The 20,785-nt window shown below is 48.7% G+C and overlaps 1 protein-coding gene across 3 annotated transcripts in view; it reads left to right on the top strand.

Annotated features, from left to right (window-relative positions):
• The first annotated feature begins 263 nt into the window (after positions 1-263).
• The window catches only part of PPARGC1B (PPARG coactivator 1 beta), a 94,080-nt gene continuing 73,558 nt past the window's right edge, over positions 264-20,785 (top strand). For all 3 annotated transcript variants that reach the window (XM_034778318.1, XM_034778320.1, XM_034778321.1), the window contains exon 1: positions 264-406. In XM_034778318.1, the coding sequence (XP_034634209.1) occupies positions 323-406 (84 nt within the window). In that variant the 5' untranslated portion in view covers positions 264-322. The remainder of the gene's footprint in view (positions 407-20,785) is intronic.

Genomic DNA, 20,785 nt, shown 5'->3' on the forward strand with positions numbered 1-20,785 from the left:
TGGGGTCCTGCCCCCTTGGGGACTCAGAGAACAGGGTCAGGCCAGGAACCTCCGGACAGCGACCCCAAGAGGACAGGACCCGGCCCCTTCCCGGGCTCTGATGCGGCGGGAGGCGCCGTTCCCACAGGCGGGCCGGCTAAGTTCCCCCCTGCCGCCAGTGCCGGCTCCTCCCCCGCCAGGCCGGCTTCTGCCGCCGGCCGGGTCGTGGCTCCTCCCAGCATAGCGGCCCGGCTCCGCCCCGCCGGCTTCCCGGCTCCGCGCTGCTCTAGACTCGCCGCATGCTTGGTGCCGCCGCTGCCGGAGCCTGAGCCGGAGCTGGAAGATGGCGGAGCCGGCGCCAGACTGCAGCGCGCTGCTGGACGAGGAGCTCTCCTCCTTCGTGTTCAGCTATCTCACTGACAGCCAGGTACCGGGGCAGGGAGCCCGGCCCAGGCACCGGGGAGCCGCGGAGCAGGGAGCCCTGCACCCCGTGCACCGCGGGCAGGGAGCCCGGATCCCCCATGCACCGGGGAGCCCTGCACCCCATGCACCGGTAACAGGGGAGTCGCGAGGTGCAGGGAGCCCGGGATCCCCCATGCACCGGGGGCAGGGAGCCCTGATCCCTATGCACCAGACAGAGGGAAATCTGGGGGCGCAGAAGCCCCTGCTCCCCCTCATGCACTGAGGACCGGGGAGTCTGGGGTTCGGAAACACCGGTTTCTCCATGTACCAAAGATGGGGCATTCCTGATTCCTCGCATACAGCAGAGAGGGCGAGAGAAGTCTGCGGGTGCAGGAAGCCCTGACTCCCGCCCTACGCCAGGAAGAGGGAGCTTGGGGATGCAGGGACTCGTGATCCCTCCATGCACCAGGCAGGCAGTGGGGGGTCCAGGGGGCTGCACGCTGCTGCTGCAGTCCCAGTGGGAGAAGCATGGGAGGCTGCAGCCGGCAGCCCTGACTGACGGGGGTGCGCGTGCAAAGCCCCCCGCGCAGCAGTGGGGGATCTGGCACCGGGGAGGCTGCTCCGCTGCGCTCTCAAGGAGGCTCGAACCCTTGTTCGGGGGAAAGCTCGCTGCGCCCGAGCACTTTCAGCACCACTCACACGTGGACTCCTGGGTGCTTCTGCCAGACCTTCCCCATGCATAGCAGCCCGGCCGTGCTGCACACATGGGGGGCGGGCGGGGGGGCGGGGGACGACGATCAAGGCACAGGGAGGGCCCTGTCAGGGCTCAATCAATCCGTCCTTGCAGGGTGTGTGTGACTGGGGGGAGTGTTGTGGAGGGGGGAAGGCAGTCTGAGGAAGTGCAGTTGTTGGGGGAGGGGGGTAACAGCGCCGGGGGGGGTCCAGTTGTGGGAGGAAGTGATTGTGTGTGTGTGTGTGGAGGGGAATGCTGGGAAGGAACAGTCTAGTCACAGTGGTTCTCAAACTTTTGCATTGGTGACCCCTTTCACACAGCAAGCCTCTGAATGTGACGACCCCCCCCATACATTAAAAACACGTTTGCCACTATTATAAATGCTGGAGGTGAAGCGGAGTTTGGGGGTGGAGGCTGACAGCTCGCGACCCCGTGTAATAACCTCACAACCCCCAGAGTGGTCACGACCCCCAGTTTGAGAACCCCTGTGGATGCAGAGTTCCTTAAAGTTGTCAGGTTAATGTATCAATTCCTGCTCACCCCCCATCTTCCCAATGTGTTTCCTTTTTTTCTTTTTCTTCAGACAACTGGGTGAAAGAAAGTGGGGGACGAGGGGGTGAGAGCGGAATTGGTTGTTGCCTGGGTTGGCTTCTCCCATCCCAACAAACAGCCTGACCTGAATGCTAGGGCTGGCATTTGGTAGATGGATTAACCGTTGTGTTGCCCCTGCTCGTTACTCCAGAGATATGGTGGTGATGGGGTTGTGTGGTGTGGGGGCAGATAAGAATTGGACTGTGCAGATGAGTCATGCCGTGTGTCGGTTACATGTATGCAGGCTGAGATCTGGGGGATGGAGTGAGAGGGGTCTTACTGTTGCAAATAAGCGACTTAAAAATCTGGATCAGCCCCTTTTTGGACGGAGCTGGATATTAAAATCAGATTAAGTCTCCTTGGCAGCTTCTGCATGATCACGAGAGGGTGCATGCTAGATATATCAGAGAGCTGCATGCTTTTCCATTTTGGGGGGTGGCGGAAAGGGGCTAAACAATAAACTCTGCAATAGCTGAAACCGTGACTGATCTGGAGCACGACCACACATTTTGCAGCCAGATTTATGTGCCCAGAGCCTGTTGCAAATGTAAAGAGTTTTCTATAGTTATTTATTTACCCCCCCCAACACACCCTCAGTCTCATAACCACAGATTACAAAACAGCTTTGATTGTGGATCTGCCACATAAATGCTAGCCCTTCTTCTCTCACTGGTTTATTTGTTTTGACTGCAGGAGCTGGGGAAGAACTGCTGTTTGGATTAATAACAAATAATAGTTGAAGACTTAGTAAATCTCATTTGCCCCGGGTGCATGTGCCAGACAGAACTAGGCAGGTCTTGCCACAAGCTAGATTGATGTGGTCTCTGTGCCTCCTGGAGCAGACACCAGCACTGGAGAATTCCAGTTTAGCATGGGACATGGGCAGTGGGTATGTGTGTGTGGCAACTTTCATTATTAACTGCAAGCTGCTGACAGTTTGATTACAGATGAAGGGTCAGAAAAGGTGAGAAGTGGGGAGAGGACATTTTATAAACAGAGTTTGTATTTTCTGGTTGGAAGGATTTATTATTACCAGAGGAATTAGTGATGAGGAAACATGGGAGAATATGAGATTGTATAGCTAGATGTCATTCTACAAAAACAAAGTATTTCAGAAAGGTTACAATCTGCAAAAGTCTGGTTGCTCTCTATGCAGGTGAAAGGTCTTAGGTATGATACCCAGTAATAAAATGCATCTTTTCTGCATGTTTAACATTAAATAAATAATTATATTATATGCTGTGCATGCACTTTGACAGCTGAAGATTTTGCATTTTAAATTCCAATCTAAAAATGTTATTCCAATAAGGATCTTTTCCCCCCTTCTTTTTTATATCCCGATCCAGACATTTTTGCGAGTTTATATGTTTGGTGCAACACTACCCTATCATGAACATTTTCTGCAAAGTTTGGAACTGTGAAATGGCTTGTGATGAAATAAGAGTGTTTTTTCCATGACATTTCTTGAAATAATATTTGCTGAGTTTGCATCTCTCTCTCACATTTTTATATATATATATACACAGTAGTTTAGTAGTAGCTCTATGTACATACATAGTGTTATAGCTGTCATCTGTTGTGTGTGTAATGTTAGCAGCAGCAAATAGATCTTTGCAGACTGCGCAGGTTTCCTCAGAAGTGTTATGCAGTCTGTGTTGGTATGTATGGAAGATGCTTTTGTTAATTTCATTTCACTTCTCTCCCCCACATGTATAGAAGGGTTAAAGTCCAAGCATGTGATTTGTATGCATTTGTTTGAGAAATGATTGAAGTTGTAAGTGTGTATTGTGCTTGTACCTTAACCTCTGATGAAACTGCAGTGAAGGCTCCAGTCACATGCTTTGCTTATAACTATAAACGGGAGGCGGTTCCTAGGCTCGCCTCTGACGTCTCTCCCCATTACTACTGTACTAGCCTGTGCTTACAACTGGCTTACTGAGTTCTCAATGAAGCCTGAAAGCTGCTCCTGCAAAGCCCCCAGTGTTCTAGCACAGGATCAGATTATCCAAAGAGGCTAAAATGTCAGGAGGCCATGAGATCATGAATATTATCCCTTTCCTTCATGGAAATCCTGAAGGGCTCCAGCTCTCCTCCATCATCCCCCCTTTTCCTTTCTTTTGCAGCAGTATTGCAGAAATTCACAGCAAGGTGCTCAAAAGCGGTAGGTGATTAGTGGCCCAGCCCAGCTAAACAGACAAAATCCCTGAGAGGCGCAATGCAAGTTTAACATGGTTATTTGCATCAGTCTCTTAATTATTCAGGATTGCACTGAGGGTGCATGCTAACCTCTATTTACATATGGAAGGCAATGATGATTCTCATGATAACTGCATTGCTACTGAAAGAGAATAAAGGGTTTTCTTTTTATGTTTTACTTTTCTTACCAAAATGGGCTTATTTTGCAAGTGACCAGAAATGTATGATTTATAGGCCAATTTAATGCATTCTGTGCTGCTCTTGTCATCTTAAAAAGATAAAGACAATTGCAGCTAATTTGTCGAGGGTATCAAGTGTTGGAAGGGACCAGGCATAGTGGACGCTACCAACGATACCAATCGGGTTATGGAATCTTTTCTGACTCTCTGGAATAACGAGGCTCAGTCTGACTTTTCCATTTTTGACTTGTTTAAAAATCAGCACAGGAAAAAATAACACAGGCTGCTGCCTGGAGACGTTTAAAGATCACATGGACTGAAATACATTATTCCCTATTTAGCTTCTCTGCACCTTGTTAACAGCTTAATTCTTTAATGGGTGCATAAGCACTTTGAGGTCCTCAGTTGAAAAGCATATAGCAAGTTAATTATTATTGTTAATCATTAAGCAGTTTGCTCTTCTCCTCTAGATCAGTGCGTAACTCCAGCTATTTCTCATAGCTCAAACCCATGTTCGACTTCTTGTGTGCTCTTCTTCTCAGTCTTGCTCAATAGCTGTTTATCAAAGCTTTTTGTCTTCAGGCCTGGAGTAATTAGGCCAAGCCAAAGATGACCCTTCTTTGCACCTGTGTCAAGCATACCTTTTGTTGGACTGCATGCAGGTATGTTCCCTTGTAGTGTGTGTCAGTGAAAAGAGGTGGGAAGAAGGGTCTGAGAATAGTAGCCATGTACAAGTCTAGAGAAGTGTTGCAATTATTACTGAATCTGAGTTTATCGAAGAGCAGACTGATCCATCCAAAGCAGAATACAGACATTTTGGTGAGGTGGCCGCTGCTCGGAGTTGCAGCAACAGCTTATGTCACAGCGCTGATTGTGAAAAATCCAGAGTACAGCTTGCTGCTGAATTTGTCATTTTCAGTGATGAGATACTAACTGCTAGGAGCAGAGACGGAGAATTCTCACTGGCAGCTCGGGTGGGCGTGCTGGAGACTGGTCCCTTTTCAGAACCTATGCGCAGATCAGCCCATTTTCAAGCCTGGCATTTCTGGCAGTTTGCCCCGTGTTTACTATCCATAGTAGGAATCCACTGGTTGCATCCTGATGTGGGTTTGGGGTTTTGTCTTTGTTGTACCAGCACATTCCTTTCCTTGTTTCATCCTGTGATTCAAAGGCATCTGCCCCACAGGTGAATAATTAAGGTCTTAACCTGCTGTTTCTAGTAAAGGGAGCTTCTATCCCACATCATAGGTGCTGGAACTAGGAGTGCTGGGGGTGCTGCCACACCCTCAAGCTTGAAGTGGTTTCCATTATATACAGGGTTTACGGTTTGGTTCAATGGTTCTCATCAGCACCCCCACTATAAAAATTGTTCCAGCACGCCTGTCCACATTAACCTTTCCAGGGTCAAAAGCCTCTTTATAGTAAGAAATTCTACTTTCTCTAGAGTCTCGTTCGACAACCTGACAGGGTGTAAAAATGCACTGACACCATTTCCCCCCCTCCCCCATATCTCCCCACTCTCCCGGCTGATTTCCAAAAGAACCTCTTCTTCGTCCCCTTAAGGAGACTGGCTTTAAACCGCTGAGCCTCAAACCTGACATTGCTGTGTTGTTGAGTTGCATGATAGCGCTGTAAAGCATTGTCTCTGCCATGCACATGTTCCCCTTTCCTTGGCCCAATGGGTGACTCCTGCTATTTTGAGCTATTTGGAGGGTTAGGCTGCAAGCGAGTTTCTGTGCTTTTTATGTGACTGTTCTACTGTCTAGCAGACATCCAGCTTTTGTGTTTCTCACAATGGAAGACACTGAGGTTTCATACATTGCCCTTTGGTTTCCTTCAGTTAAATTAGGGATTGGCCCAAGAGCATTCTGTCCTGTGGCAGTTCGGCATTCGTGTTCCAGGCTAGCAGAGACAGAAGCAGGGAAGGAGCATTCCATGACACTTAACGGTGACCTTCTTCTGGCCAACACACAGACTAGGATTAATGAGCTCACCAGTGAGCAGGATTCACCCCACCTTGGCTGGAGGGAGGATGGCTCTGACATGAGGGCGAAATGGGGAAATTGGAGAAGACCCTGATCTGCAGCAGGACCTCTAGAGTGTATTCTTTCTGCTTCACTCAGTAAACCAGAATAGATGCTCCTTCGGCTTTCCCCTCTGCTCTGGACGAGTCCTCAATGAACGTAAAGAACTGAAACTAACTCAGAGTCCCATGGTCCTTCGGAAAGCAAGGGGCAGAGTGCAGGAGCTCTGATGGGAGTGTTTGTGTGCAAAGTGCCACTGAGGTGAAACTTGTATTTTCACCACCGTACCACTTTCAGGTTGTGAATTTAGTGCCAGATTGATAGCCCTGGAGGCCGAATCCCTCTGTTCATCACAGAGCAGGTACAGCAGCAGGGCACATGTACCCTGGAAGAACTGCCATTAGGGTTGAGACCATAGCTTGGGCAGTTCTTGGCTTCTCTGTGAGACTGCCAACCAAGGAGCCAGATGTGATGAGCTATGGATGCCTGTCTACAGAAATCCGCCAGACTCCTTTCATTTGTTCCACAGAACAAGCCTCTGTTGGTAAATGCTTTTGGTCAGAGGAATCCACTTTTCAGCTTCCGCTTCCATGGCATAGCTGCGCTCCATGGCAACACTGTAAGGCTTATGTTTCTCGTGATGGTTTGGCAGAATAAAATGATTTAACAGAGAGATGGCTTCTAAACCCTGCGAACTGCAGATTGATCAGTGAGCCAGCCTTGGAGCTGGCTTTTTGAACAGCATAGCTGTCTATGGCACACAACCCTGGCAACACAACACATTTCTCCTTGGCCACAGAGTACTCAGTGGAACGTGTGATGCCTGTTCCACAGGGTTGTGTTTTGGATGGTGCGCTGCTGCTGGTATTGGGGAGCAGGTCCCTAAAATGGTGTCTGGTGAACCAGGTTCTGTGGTCTCAGCAACCATATTGCATTATAGTCACCACACTTTTCCTTGCAAGTTTAAATGAATAGGAAGGACGTTCCCCATCTCCTCGCCCAGGCTGCATGCTAGACAAATACCAGGTTGTAGAGACTTAGAAGAGAGAGAGAGTTTAAAAAAATGGCTGAAGTTGTAGTGATAAAGAGAACTGACAGGCTAAAATTAGAGGGCCAAATCATCAACTGGTGTATATTGGCCTAGTTTCATTGAAGTTGTGCCCTTAGCACCACCTGCGGATGTGACGCCAGACATTTCCTGAGCTTGTTACGATGTACTGGTAGGCTGGTTTGCTTTTCCACATTTCTCTCAGCCTGGACTATGAAAGGACACAAATTACTATTTGTTTATTGTTTGTGTTGTGGTAGCATCCAGGATGTGGCAGGCATTTTACGCACGTACTCCCACCCCTATATCTATATCATCTTGTCCTGCAAGTGCTTATGGTCTTGTCGGCTCAGCTCTTGCTCCTTGTCCATTTCACTTTGGGGCTCTCATGCGCCAGGTTACAATGATTTTAAAAACAGCAGCTTATTTACTTTAGGGTTGAAAAAGGGAAATCAAAGCCTGCAAACATTCCTGTTGGCCTTAGTTTCTGTAGAAGCTAAACAGGGTCAGGGCTTCCCCCCAACTCCCCTGTGCTTGCTTCAGAATACCAGCATGTATGCAAGCAGCTGTGGGAGCATGAACTGGTATGCTGGGTGGACCGTCACCTTCCACTATGGCTAGCACTTGGTTAACGTTTAGCCTGGTTCCTGGGTGGTAGTGCTAGGGTGCTGCTTGGCAGTGCTTCATTTATCCTCTCCCTGTTCTTTCCCCCTTGCCCCAAGATGGGGCAGAAGTTTGCTGTTAACCCCTGCTTTGTGCTTTCCACCTTCAAAATGCTTTGGCATTATAACCCAAGTGGCAGATCACTGCTTTGTGTGTGGGGGGGGTGGCAAGTCCACGTCTGAGGTATGGAGTGAATGAAGGCGCAGTAAGAGACAGGGACTGCTAGCGCATCTCAGCAGCTCTTTGTATCCCTTTCTGTGTCTCCGGATTCCCCTCCCAGGCAGTGAGAGCCAGAATCTTTCCCAGCCTTGGGAAGGGAAGCTAGAGTGGTTGAACATGACGCAAATTTCCCTTCACACGTTGTGGAACAAGAGGCCCCTTGCTATTGCTGTATGGAGCAGCAGAGAGGTAGAGGAGTCCCAGATGGCTGTGACTTCTCATCTCCCATCATAATGTAAGTGGGAGAGACTCTGGGGCATTGGGAACACTGATGTGATGCTTCCCCTGTGTTCCTCCTGGGACCCAAGGACACATTCTTTACACAGCTGTTTTCCTTTGCTGCTGAGGGGAGCAATAAAAGGCAGCTTAGGATGAAAGCAGTGCCTCCAGCTCTTGCAATAAAATCATTGTGTGGAATTATATTTTGATTAGACGGACTTGCTAAATTCTCTCTCTGTCTTGCTCCTAAGCTGTGAACGTGCTCCCAGCAGCAGTACTGAGCATGTTGGAAGAAAAAGCCCCATTCTGGTGAGACAGCCCTTGCTGGTCAGACAGCTCAGTTCTTGTTTCAGTTTGTGGAGTTCATTGCTGCTGCAGCTTCCACATTTGTTATTCAGAAAGAGCTGCAAGTAACCTATTCATCCTAGGCAGGGTGGCCAGGCATTCACCAGGCTAAGAGCCACCTTCACCTCCCCTGAGGAGAGCCCAAGTTTCCCTGCAGTTCAAGGGCAAGGAAATCCTGAAGCTGACAGGACTCTCCAGGGGACTAGAATATCCCTCGCCAAGCCGCAGGATCCTGTGTGTATGAAGCTGGTGTGGTCAGAGCAGTGTGCAGAGGAACACCATTGCTGAGATACATGCACACACCAGGAAGCCTATCACCATCTAATCAGATTTCTTTTCAATGGTGGAGTTTGCAAGTTGTCTGAGCATAACCTCCTGCTGCCCTGAGTCTGGGCCTGTTTCTGCTTTCACTTCTGGCGTAAATGAGGCATAACTCCACTAAAATCAATGGAGCTACACGGGTTAAGTGAGCTCAGGATCAGACCCTCCGTGAGTTGCTGTTGGGAAGAGGAAGTGTTGCTTGCTGTCGTTGCAGCTGGGCAGTTTTTTCAACCTAGTTGAGTGCTTGGTGGTAGAAATTAGCTGTCATGTTTGCATTATGAAAGTGAAAATGTAGCACTGAAATGTTGCAATAGATGTTGCAGAGGCAGGATGCCACAGTGAGTGCGCTTTTTGCATGCACGGGAGAGAATATCCAGGCCAGTATAATTGTCCATTACTGAACCGGCTGGATTGATTTAGAGCAAACAGTGACTATGATTTCATCTAGCGTGGTTGTTACGTATACAGTAAGGTAACAGTAATAATCAGGCTATGTGGTATCCAACCCCCATGACGCCCACTGAAGGCAAGTGCCGAGGAAGCCTGGGTTTTACATCTCCTCAGAAAGATAGTGCTTCTCCTAGGATCAAGAAAGAGCATTTCAAGATGGACCCTGTAAACTCAGTAGGCTGCCTCTTTATTGAAGACAGCACTGCAATTTGCTCCATGTTATGCAAAGGAGATGTGGTCCTTTGGCTTTGGGCAAGTTGCCAGTGGAACTCTAACTTGGGCAATGTGAGCGTCCTAAGTACATGCATCGGCAAAGCACTGGAAAATGTGCAATCTCCTTAAGGCAATGCTGTTACCCTTCAACTAGGAAACCCACTACTGAGAGCAACATCTTTAGCCCTGGTTAATCATTTCAGTCTCAGTGCCCTGGGCTGGCCATCCTGGTGCCCATCACCACTTCCTCAGGGGACTCTGAGGCCACATCCACAGCAGGGAAGAGGGATTGCATACTGACTTGTGCTCTACCAGCTGACGGACCCCTTTCCTGCTGCATGAATGCTCTTCACCAGGCATCCAGTGAGGCTTCGGTGAACTTTGTTCCAGTCTGTTCTCCCTGTTCCCTGAATTCTTGGGACTTGAACAGGCTGGACACTAACAGGCTGGGTTCTCCTTGTTTAAAGAGGGTGGATGTGACTTTCATAATCCTTTGCTTTTAAGCTGATTAAGCTTTGCATTGAATTTCCTGTTAAATTTACTTTAAAAATGTATTGACCACTCATGAATCATTGGCCCCCTTGAAACTATAGCTAGTTAGCTGCCTTCCTTTCCTAACCATCCTAGAGCTGACTAAGGGACCGCTCTAACAATTCCTTCCGATGGAGCTTTGTGTCATGCAAGAGGGATATGATCAAGTGGCCTACAGTTCAAATTAGGCCCAACATCTAGACCAGGGATCGGCAACCTTTGGCCCGCGGCCCGCCAGGGTAAGCCCTCTAGCGGGCTGGGCCGGTTTGTTTACCTGCCGCATCCATAGTTTCAGCCGATCGCAGCTCCCACTCTCTGTGGTTCGTCGCTACAGGCCAGTGGGGGCTGTGAGAAGCGGTGCAGGCCGAGGGATCAATATCACCCTGACCTAGAGGAATCTTATCTAGGGCTCAATGGGGAGTTCAGTTAGCATGGAGTTCTGTCCTCAAACTGCCAGTCTTGTGATTTGCTCTCTGTCTACAAGGTCCTAGACCAGGGGTCGGCAACCTTTCAGAAGTGGTGTGCCGAGTCTTCATTTATTCATTTTAATTTAAAGGTTTCGCGTGCCGGTAATACATTTTAACATTTTTTAGAAGGTCTCTCTCTATAAGTCTATATATAATATAACTAAATACTGTTGTATGTAAAGTAAACAGGGTTTTCAAAATGTTTAAAAAGCTTCATTTAAAATGAAATTAAAATGCTGATCTTAAGCTGCCGGCTTGCTCAGCTGACTGCCAGCCTGGGGTTCCGTTCACCTAGGCCGGCAGCGGGCTGAGCGGGGCCTGCGGCCAGAACCCCGGCTGGCAAGGGGCCGGCAGCCAGAACCCCAGGTTGGCAGTGGGCTGAGCGGGGCTGGTGGCTGGGATCCCAGCTGGCCAGGGGCCGGCACCCAGAACCCCAGACCGGCAGCCAGAATTCCAGACCAGCAGCAGGCTGAGTGGGGCCGGGGGCCGGTACCCCAGATGGGCGGCAGGCTGAGCAGGGCCGGCACCCCAAACCAGCAGCGGGCCGAGCGGCTCAGCCTGCTGCCAGTCTGGGGTTCCATCCGCTGGCTCCTGCCAGCCAGCCTCCCGACTGCCGGCCCCGCTCAGCCCACTGCCGGTCTGGGGTTCTGGCTGCCGGCCCCTTGCCAGCTGGGGTCCTAGCTGCTGGCCCCGCTCAGCCCGCTGACAACCTGGTGCTCGGGGTGGGGATGTGGAGGGTGAAAGAATCAGGGCATGGGGTGTGAGGGGGCTGGGTATGTGTGGGTAGTGCAGGAGTCAGGGCAGGGGTGTGTGGGGGAGGCAGGGTATATGTGGAGGGTGCAGGAGGCAGGGCAGAGGGCTGGGGCATGTGAGGGGGTGCAGGAGTCAGGGCATGGGGTCGTGGGGGGGATGCAGGGAGCTGGGGTCAAGGGGGGTGCAGGGGTCAGGGCAGAGGTCTGGGTGTGTGTGAGGGGGTGCGGGAGTCAGGGCATGGGGTGTGAGGGGGCTGGGTATGTGTGGAGGGTGCAGGAATCAGGGATGGGGTTGTGGGGGGGGATGCAGGGGGCTGGGGTGCAAGAGAGGTTCAGGGGTCAGGGCAGAGGGCTGGGATCGGGGGGTGCTCCCAGCCCCCTGCGCGGCTCACGGCAGGGGGCCAGAGGGATACGCCCCGCTCCTACCCCCTTCCCCGTGCCTCTTCTCCGCCTCCTTACCGGTCTGAGCAGTGAGGGCGCTGGGGCTGCTCTTCTCCCCTCCCTTGCAAGGGCCATTGGCGGCAGGGAGAGAGAGGAGGTGGGGCTCGACGCAGCACTCTGGGGGAAGAGGCGGGGAAGGGGGAAGCTTGGCTGCTGGCGGAGCCTGCCCTACAGCAGCAGCTGCCAGGACCAAGCTTGCTTCTGCCCCCTGCCCCCGCCAGAGAGAGCGGTAGGCAGGGGACGGAGAAGAGCGGGCTGGGTCGGGCGGGATTTTTAATGGCACACTGCTGCCTGCCGGGGTCCGGCTCAGCCTGCTGCCGGGGTTCGGCAGTGGGCTGAGCAGGACCCCGGCAGGCAGCAGCGTGCCATTAAAAATCGGCACGCGCGCCATAGGTTGCCAACCTCTGTCCTAGACTGAAACCCACTAAACTCAGAAGACGGCTGTCTAGTTTAGAACAAATGATTGGGAGCTTGGAGGCCTGGATCCTGTTCCCCGCTCTGCTACTAGTTTGCTGTGATCAAATGGAAGATCATCTGAAACCACCATGTTATAATATATGCATGTATTTACTTTTGTGGAGGATACTATTGGCCACACTTTCAAAAGATCCCATATTCCCCCTTGGCACCTAAATGTGATGGGAAGATGTTCAGAGGTACTCAGCATACAGAATCGGAGTACTGAGCTCTTTTGAAAATCATAGGAACACAGAATCATAATCCTGGGACTTGAAGGGACCTCGAGAGGTCATCTAGTCTGGTCCCCTGAACTCATGGCAGGACTAAATATTGTCTAGATCATCCCTGACAGGTGTTTGTCTAACCTGCTCTTAAAAATCTCCAATGATGGAGACTCCACAACCTCCCTAGGCCATTTATTCCAGTGCTTAACCACCCTGACAGTTAAAAAGCTTTTCTTAATGTCAACCTAAACCTCCCTTGCTGCAATTTAAGCCCATTGCTTCTTGTCCTATCCTCCGAGGTTAAGGAGAACAATTTCTCCCACCTCCTTGTAACAACTTTTTATGTACTTGAAAACTGTTATCATGTCCCCTCTCAGTCATCTTTTCTCCAAACGAAACAAATCCAATTTTTTCAATCTTCCCTCATAGGTCATATTTTCTACAACTTTTAATAATTTTTGTTGCTCTTCTCTGGACTTTCTTGTATTTGTCCACATCTTTCCTGAAATGTGGCGCCCAGCACTGGACACAATACTCCAGAGGCCTAATCAGCGTGGAGTAGAGCCTTCTTGTGTCTTGCTTTCAACACTCCTGCTAATACATCCCAGAATGACGTTTGCTTTTTTTGCAACAGTGTTACACTGTTGACTCATATTTAGCTTGTGATCCACTATGACCCCCAGATCCCTTTCTGCAGTACTCTTTCCTAAGCAGTCATTTCCCATTTTGTATGTATGCAACTGATGATTCCTTCCTAAGTGGAGTATTTTGCATTTGTCCTTATTGATTTTCATCCTATTAACGTCACACCATTTCGTCTAGATCATTTTGAATTATAATCCTATCCTCCAAAGCACTTGCAACCCCTCCCAGCTTGGTATCGTCCGCAAACTTTATAAGTGTACTCTCTATGCCTTTATTTAAATCATTGATGAAGATATTGAATGGAACCGGACCCAGAACTGATCCCTGTGGGAACCCCACTCGTTATGTCCTTCCAGCATGACTGTGAACCACTGATAACTACTCTCTGGGAATGGTTTTCCAACCAGTTATGCACCCACCTTATAGTAGCTCCATCTAGGTTGTATTTCCCTAGTTTGTTTCAGTAGATCATGCGAGACAGTATCAGAAGCCTTATTAAAGTCAAGATATACCACATCTACTCCTTCCCCACTATCTAAAAGGCTTGTTACCCTGTCAGAGAAAGCTATTATGTTGGTTTGACACGATTTGTTCTTGAGAAATCCATGCTGACTGTTATTTATCAGCTTATTATCTTCTAGGTATTTGCAAATTGATTGTATAATTATTTGCTCCATTATCTTTCCGGATACTGAAGTTAAGCTCGCTAGTCTGTAATTTCTGGGCAGTTTGTTGGAAATATGTAAAGAGGAGCTGGGCTCTTTTGAAAAATTGGGTTCTATGTTATTTCCATGCTTTGGGATTATTCTCATTGCTATTACAGCAACAACCAGCATCCTAAGTGGGGGCAGCGGATAAAAAACTGCCTTAAAGGTGAATTGCAGATTTATTTTTCAAATATCTAAATATAATTTGAGGCAAGAGTGCAAGTTTGGCCAACTGTTTTATTAATATTCTGTATGTCAGAGGGGATGCAATAATCATATTCAGAAATACACAAGGCAAAACTGTGCTGTAGGACTGAATAACTTCACTTCCCTGCACTTCTGCAAGTTCTGTGCTTCAGCAGGGCTCTAATGGGAACTGTGGCTGTGACATCTCAGGATGATGAATTCCAGGGCATCAGAGCGAAGCCAGCAGGCGTGACATTTGGGGGTGGAAAGGGAAACAATAGTGAAGGCGAATGCCCTTTGTTGCCCTGGTATTTGTGGCACTGAGCACATTAAAAATACATTTAGCTCATTTAATGAAAAAATGTGCAGTTTGCCCTTTAAGACTATGGGATGGAAAGAGTCTTGACGCGTGTGATTTCTATTAGTCAGAGATGGCTTCATAATATCTTGTTTGTGGCCATTGCTTTACTGCACCACTTGGCTGAATTAGTTGAGTGGCCAGTGGAAAGAACTGGAATCCACTGTGAGAAATATAGATAGGCAGGTCTATGGGAGCATCTGGAGTTCCAGTCCTACCCAGTTCCTTGAGTCTCGGTCACGCCGTCTGGAGGGAGAGCGTAAAACTGGACGCAGCCTACGAGCTAAACTTTCCTGAGGAAATAGATTGAACTCTGGTCTCTTCCGCCAGCTGGGCCATTAGGGTGGCCTGCAAACTCCATTCTTATTTCAGGTTAACAAGTCTATATGCACCCCACATGCAGCTCCTGAGACACATATTTGGGCCAAATTCTGCCCTCATTTCCAGATGCACATGGAAAGCTCCTGTGGTCTTCAGCGGGAGCAACAAACAGGAACCCGAGCGCAGGATTTGGCTCCATATGTAGGTCAGTGTTGTGCAAATTGCACTGTGATATGCAGTTTCTCTCTTACATTATCTGAGGATTCTGCTATAGCAACATGCAGATGTAAAATCCTTTTGAAGTGTGAACCAAATGTCAGTGGAAAGATAACTCCCCATAGATGTGTAGTGTGGTCCCCGATTTAACCTGTGATCTCTCTGATCTGATTTACGACTAGGCTGGGCATCATGATTATATGGTCTGACCCTTCCTCTGGTGGGCTCCTCCATTTGTGTATATCTGTGTTGCTGTCCTAAGAACATTGGATCTGATGAACACTGTGTGCTGCAGGAGTCTCTGTACCCATCTATTTATAACTGTATAGACACAGACACCCACACATGCCCCCTCCTTTTCAGAGCTGATATTCAAACCCAGACATCCCTGTCTTAGGCTCTGTCGCTCAGCTGAGCTGTTTGAAGTGCTAACTGATCTGACTTGTGATCCAGTCTCTGACTGGAACATGCATAGGATGTGGCTGCTGTATCTTTTCCACAGGGATGTGGAAGGTCCCTCAGCTACTTGACTTGTTATGCTCAGTGAATTTCTTATTGTTTCCTTTTCAAGGCATGCCTTACTAAAGGAAAAAATATGCCCAGAATTCTGCTGCTGGATGGCTTGCCGACCCTCAGAGGAGCTGAAGTGCATACATGGCATTGCCCACAGCACATGCTTCCCGAGCACTGGGCTTCTGCCGTTTGTATCCAGACTCATTGTTTTTCATCACAAGCAAATGATTTATATTAGACATTCCCATGTTTAGTTTTTGGAATCAGCAGTGCCAGTTAGCCCTATGTCTCTGGACCCAGGAATGGTGCTGACAGCTGCTGTCATGCATGTGTGTGTACAGAATGGCTGAAGGCTTAGAGAGAATACTGATCTGAAGTTCCACCATGGGAAAGGCTGCCTGTGCTGCTTTCACTCAATCTCCGGGCACCAACCCATTCCCAGTGGACCAGGAATGAAGAGCTGCTGTGCCAGTGAGCTTCCTGCCTGTTGAATCCACTGTCCGAGGGAGAGGCCTATCCAGAGCATGAGTTTTGGAGTCAGTGTGATGCCCCATATGGTCAGCTTGTGTTGTGGCTTGGTCTAAAGAGTACGTGTGTGGCAGATATGCCATATAAAAGTGCAGTGTGTTACCTTTTGTTTAGATCCACATCTCTGCTTGTGTGCGTGCTCCTTTAGCAATGCAAGATATGGACTGTAATAGACATCGGCCAAGGCGCTGCTGTCTTCTCCACTACCTACCTGTCCATCTGTTTGTCTGTCTTGGCACAGAGGCAGAGAAAGCAACGACTGCAATGCATTAAATGAGGTATTGTGCTGTAGTGTTGGGATCCGTCATGTGTGTAATGTAATAAATAGGTTCATAAGCCTTTTACGAAGTCTATTTCCACTCTTGAATCCAGGATTTAATGCATGGCTGCTTAGAGAGGCTGAGGATTTCAGAGGTCAGCAGGGCTAATTGCAATGCTGTAGTAAAAGGGAAGACTGCAGAATACTGCACATGCAAGAAAACCACTCCGGCAAAAGGACTTAACGAAGGGTACTATCCGGCTGAGTGATTTTCCAAACAAACAGGCACAAGTACATAGTGTTTCCAGTGTTTTGGGAAAACAGTGGAGAGGGTTGTATGGGAGAGAAGGGGCCTGTCGAAATTGCCGCTCAGCTGGGTTCAAGTGACTTTGCAGGCTCTGTGGGGGCCTGTGCCAATTTCCTGAGTCATGTGCTGAGAGCGGAATGTAGTGCATTTGATTTCCCCTGTCCTCCGGCACACGTCTCTGAATATCAATTGGATACAGCATTGCTGGGATTCTTGACCTTAGGTTTCCAGGAGAACCTGAATGCCTCCTAAGGAGCTCTTCAGTGGCTGATGATGGCAAAAATCAAGGTCTCATGGAAGCTCCCTATACCCAGAAACATGCAGGGACCTTCTGCTCCACTCTGCCACGTACCCCACATCCTTTTTTCTGGAAAAGGTGCTGGTTTGGTAGCCCTAGAGACCAAAGGCCTGCATTTATCTAGGGAGGAGGATCAGCCTGGGCTATGTAGGTGCCTCATGAATGTCCCTCAGCCCAACCTAGATGGGCTTCTCTAGATTCTCAATGGCCCTTCCAGTTCTTAGGCTTCCTGCGGAGCCTGTCTGCATAAAGGCCAGTTAGTGCCAGGCATGAAGTGAACTCCTATGTGAGTGCTCAGACACCATGGTGCAGAATAGGGAACTAGACAGAGAGACACTAGGAACTGAACTGAAACCCACTGACTCATTGCTCAGATATCATCATCATTGTTGTTATCTAGACAGGGACGACAGTGTTCTGGGTGACATGGTCCCTGCCTTGAGGAGCTCATTGTTTAAGCGGGCATCACACAAATGCAGGAACGAGGTGGATGAGCAGTGCCATGCACCAAGCGTCTGATTAGCTCCATGGTGTTGTCAATGGGGGCACTGCCATGGCTTTCCTGAGAATTGGGCTGGGGACATGCGGCTTGTTGGAAGAGGAACTGGCCGGAGTTTTTACACAGAACTGTGTGAAGCCCTGGAAGTGGCTTAAATCCTTGGTGATAGGGTGTGGCTGTGCCTGGTGTGGAGCAGTAGAGCCATGTGACTATGCTGTCTCTACTTAGGGGCCCTTCCCGGAGGGCCTTGGGGCAGGGCAGAGAGATGTTCCTCCCCCAGCAGGGGCATGGTGCTCACCTTGTTCAACAGAGAAGCAGAGCTGCCATTGAGTATGTTAATTTACACTAGATGGTGCCCAGACTTTGCCACATCACCGACTCGCCAGGAATTGGTGGGCTGAACCTAGTCAGCATAAATTGGAACAAATGGTAGCCACTCTCAGACTCACTAAGGAGGTATGGTCCATGGGTGCGGCAGGTCCCAGCGTGCAGTGCAGCAAGGCTGTTTGGAGTGTTGCATGCTGGGGGATCACCTATGCAGCCTACACTTTGGCATCTCCGTTCGTTAGAGAGTAGTTGAGGTAGGGGGACTTGCGCAGCGGGGTCCCTCACTTGCAAGGGAGTTGCCTGCCAGCAGAGCTGTCAGAGCATCCTCACTCTTTCTGAGAGTTTTATCCATCTGAGCAGTTTCCAGTGGAAGGTAACTGATGGCAGTAGGTAGCTCCGTGGAGCTAGCTTAGCATGTGGCCAAGTGAGCGCAGCCTTGGGTCAGTTCCATCACTTCCCTTCAGGATGAAGGATAACACCAGCTCCTTTCAGTTACTTTCCTTGCCGATCCTGTCATCTCCATCCCGAGCAGGAGCAGTGATGTAGTCATGGTAACCAACAGGGTTGCAGTCTCACTGTGCAGCTCCTGTGCATGATAGACCAGTAATCTAGAAATATTGTAATGGAGAACTGCTCGCTGGTGGGGAGCTGATCAGAGCCCTCCACCAGTTACAGTGATCAGCCATTTGTTACTGGGGAAGCAGCCTTGTCTAGTGGTTCTACTGGAAATTAGGACTCTTGGGTTCCACTCCCATCTTTGTCCGTGACTTGGTGTGTAGCCTTGGGCAAGTCATTTCATCCTCCTGTGCCTCAGTGTCCCCATCTATGTCACAAGGATAATGCACAGATTCATAGACTAGATCAGGGATTGGCAACCTTTGGCCCGCGGCCCGCCTGGGTAAGCACCCTGGTGGACCGGGCCGGTTTGTTAATCTGCCGCGTCCAATGGGGGCTATGGGAAGCGGCGCGGGCTGAGGGATGTGCTGGAGGGATTGGCCTGGAGCGGTGAACCGCGGCCAGTGGGAGCCCCGATCGGCCAAACCTGCAGACGCAGCAGGTAAACAAACCGGCCTGGCCCGCCAGGGTGCTTATCCTGGCGGGCTGCATGCCAAAGGTTGCCAATCCCTGCACTAGATTATAATGCCAGAAGGGACCATTCTGACAATCTAACCTGACCTCCTATATAACACTGGCCATTGAACTGCCCTGAATTAATTTCTGCTTAAACTAGAACAGATCTTTTAGAAAAACATCCAATCTGATCTAAAAATTGCCGGTGATGGAGAATCCACCACAACCCTTGGTAAATTGTTCCAATGGTTAATTACCCACACTTAAAAATGTGTGCCTTATTTCCTCATTTCCCGTCTGAATTTGTCTAGCTTCAACTTCCAGTAATGACCTCAGAACCAGTTCCAATTAGTTGAAACAATAGTAAAGAATAAAATTGTCAGACACATAGAAAAACATAAATTGTTGGGCAAAAGTCAACATGGTTTCTGTAAAGGGAAATCATGTCTTACTAATCTATTAACGTTCTTCAAAGGGGTCAAAAAACGTGTGGACAAGGGGGATCCAGTGGACATAGTGTACTTAGATTTCCAGAAAGCCTTTGACAAGGTCCCTCACCAAAGGCTCTTACATAAATTAAGTTGTCATGGGATAAGAGGGAAGATCCTTTCATGGATTGAGAACTGGTTAAAAGACAGGGAACAAAAGGTAGGAATAAATGGTAAATTTTCAGAATGGAGAGGGGTAACCTAGTGGTGTTCCCCAAGGGTCAGTCCTAGGATCAGTCCTATTCAACTTATTCATAAATGATCTGGAGAAAGGGGTAAAAAGTGAGGTGGCAAAGTTTGCAGATGATTCTAAACTGCTCAAGATAGTTAAGACCAAAGCAGACTGTGAAGAACTTCAAAAAGATCTCACAAAACTAAGTGATTGGGCAACAAAATGGCAAATGAAATTTAATGTGGATAAATGTAAAGTAATGCACATTGGAAAAAAATAACCCCAACTATACATAGAATATGATGGGGGCTAATTTAGCTACAACTAATCAGGAAAGAGATCTTGGAGTCATCGTGGATAGTTCTCTGAAGATGTCCACGCAGTGTACAGCAGCAGTCAAAAAAGCAAACAGGATGTTAGGAATCATTTAAAAAAGGGATAGAGAATAAGACGGAGAATATCTTATTGCCCTTATATAAATCCATGGTACGCCCACGTCTTGAATACTGCGTACAGATGTGGTCTCCTTATCTCAAAAAAGATATACTGGCATTAGAAAAGGTTCAGAGAAGGGCAACTAAAATGATTAGGGGTTTAGAACAGGTCCCATATGAGAAGAGATTAAAGAGGCTAGGACTTTTCAGCTTGGAAAAGAGGAGACTAAGGGAGGATATGATAGAGGTATATAAAATCATGAGTGGTGTGGAGAAAGTGAATAAGGAAAAGTTATTTACTTGTTCCCATAATATAAGAACTAGGGCCCACCAAATTAAATTAATGGGCAGCAGGTTTAAAACAAATAAAAGGAAGTAGTTCTTCACACAGCGCACAGTCAACCTGTGGAACTCCTTGCCTGAGATGGGTGTGAAGGCTAGGACTATAACAGGGTTTAAAAGAGAACTAGATAAATTCATGAAGGTTAAGTCCATTAATGGCTATTAGCCAGGATGAGTAAGGAATGGTGTCCCTAGCCTCTGTTTGTCAGACGGTGGAGATGGATGGCAGGAGAGAGATCACTTGATGATTACCTGTTAGGTTCACTCCCTCTGGGGCACCTGGCATTGGCCGCTATTGGTAGATAGGATACTGGGCTGGATGGACCTTTTGTCTGACCCAGTACGGCCATTCTTATGTTCTTATGTTGACACTTAACCCTACCTACCCACAGAGAACTGTAGTGAGGCCTGATCTATTAGCATTTGCCAAGCAGTGCGAGATCCTCATAGAAAGCTGCTATAGAAATGCAAACTATTACTATTAATAGAGTCCTTTTGCAAAGTTATCTTTAGCAACCCTGTTCCCACCTTCATTCATAAGAGCAGTGAGACAGGCCTGATTCTTCTCTCTCACACTGGTGTAAATCCGGAGTAACTCCACTGAAGTCAATGGCATTTGCATTGGTGTGGGTGGGATCTTCCCTCCCATCCCGTTCGC

This window comes from Trachemys scripta, chromosome 8 (assembly GCF_013100865.1).
Source record: "Trachemys scripta elegans isolate TJP31775 chromosome 8, CAS_Tse_1.0, whole genome shotgun sequence".
NCBI classification, from domain to species: Eukaryota; Metazoa; Chordata; order Testudines; family Emydidae; genus Trachemys; species Trachemys scripta.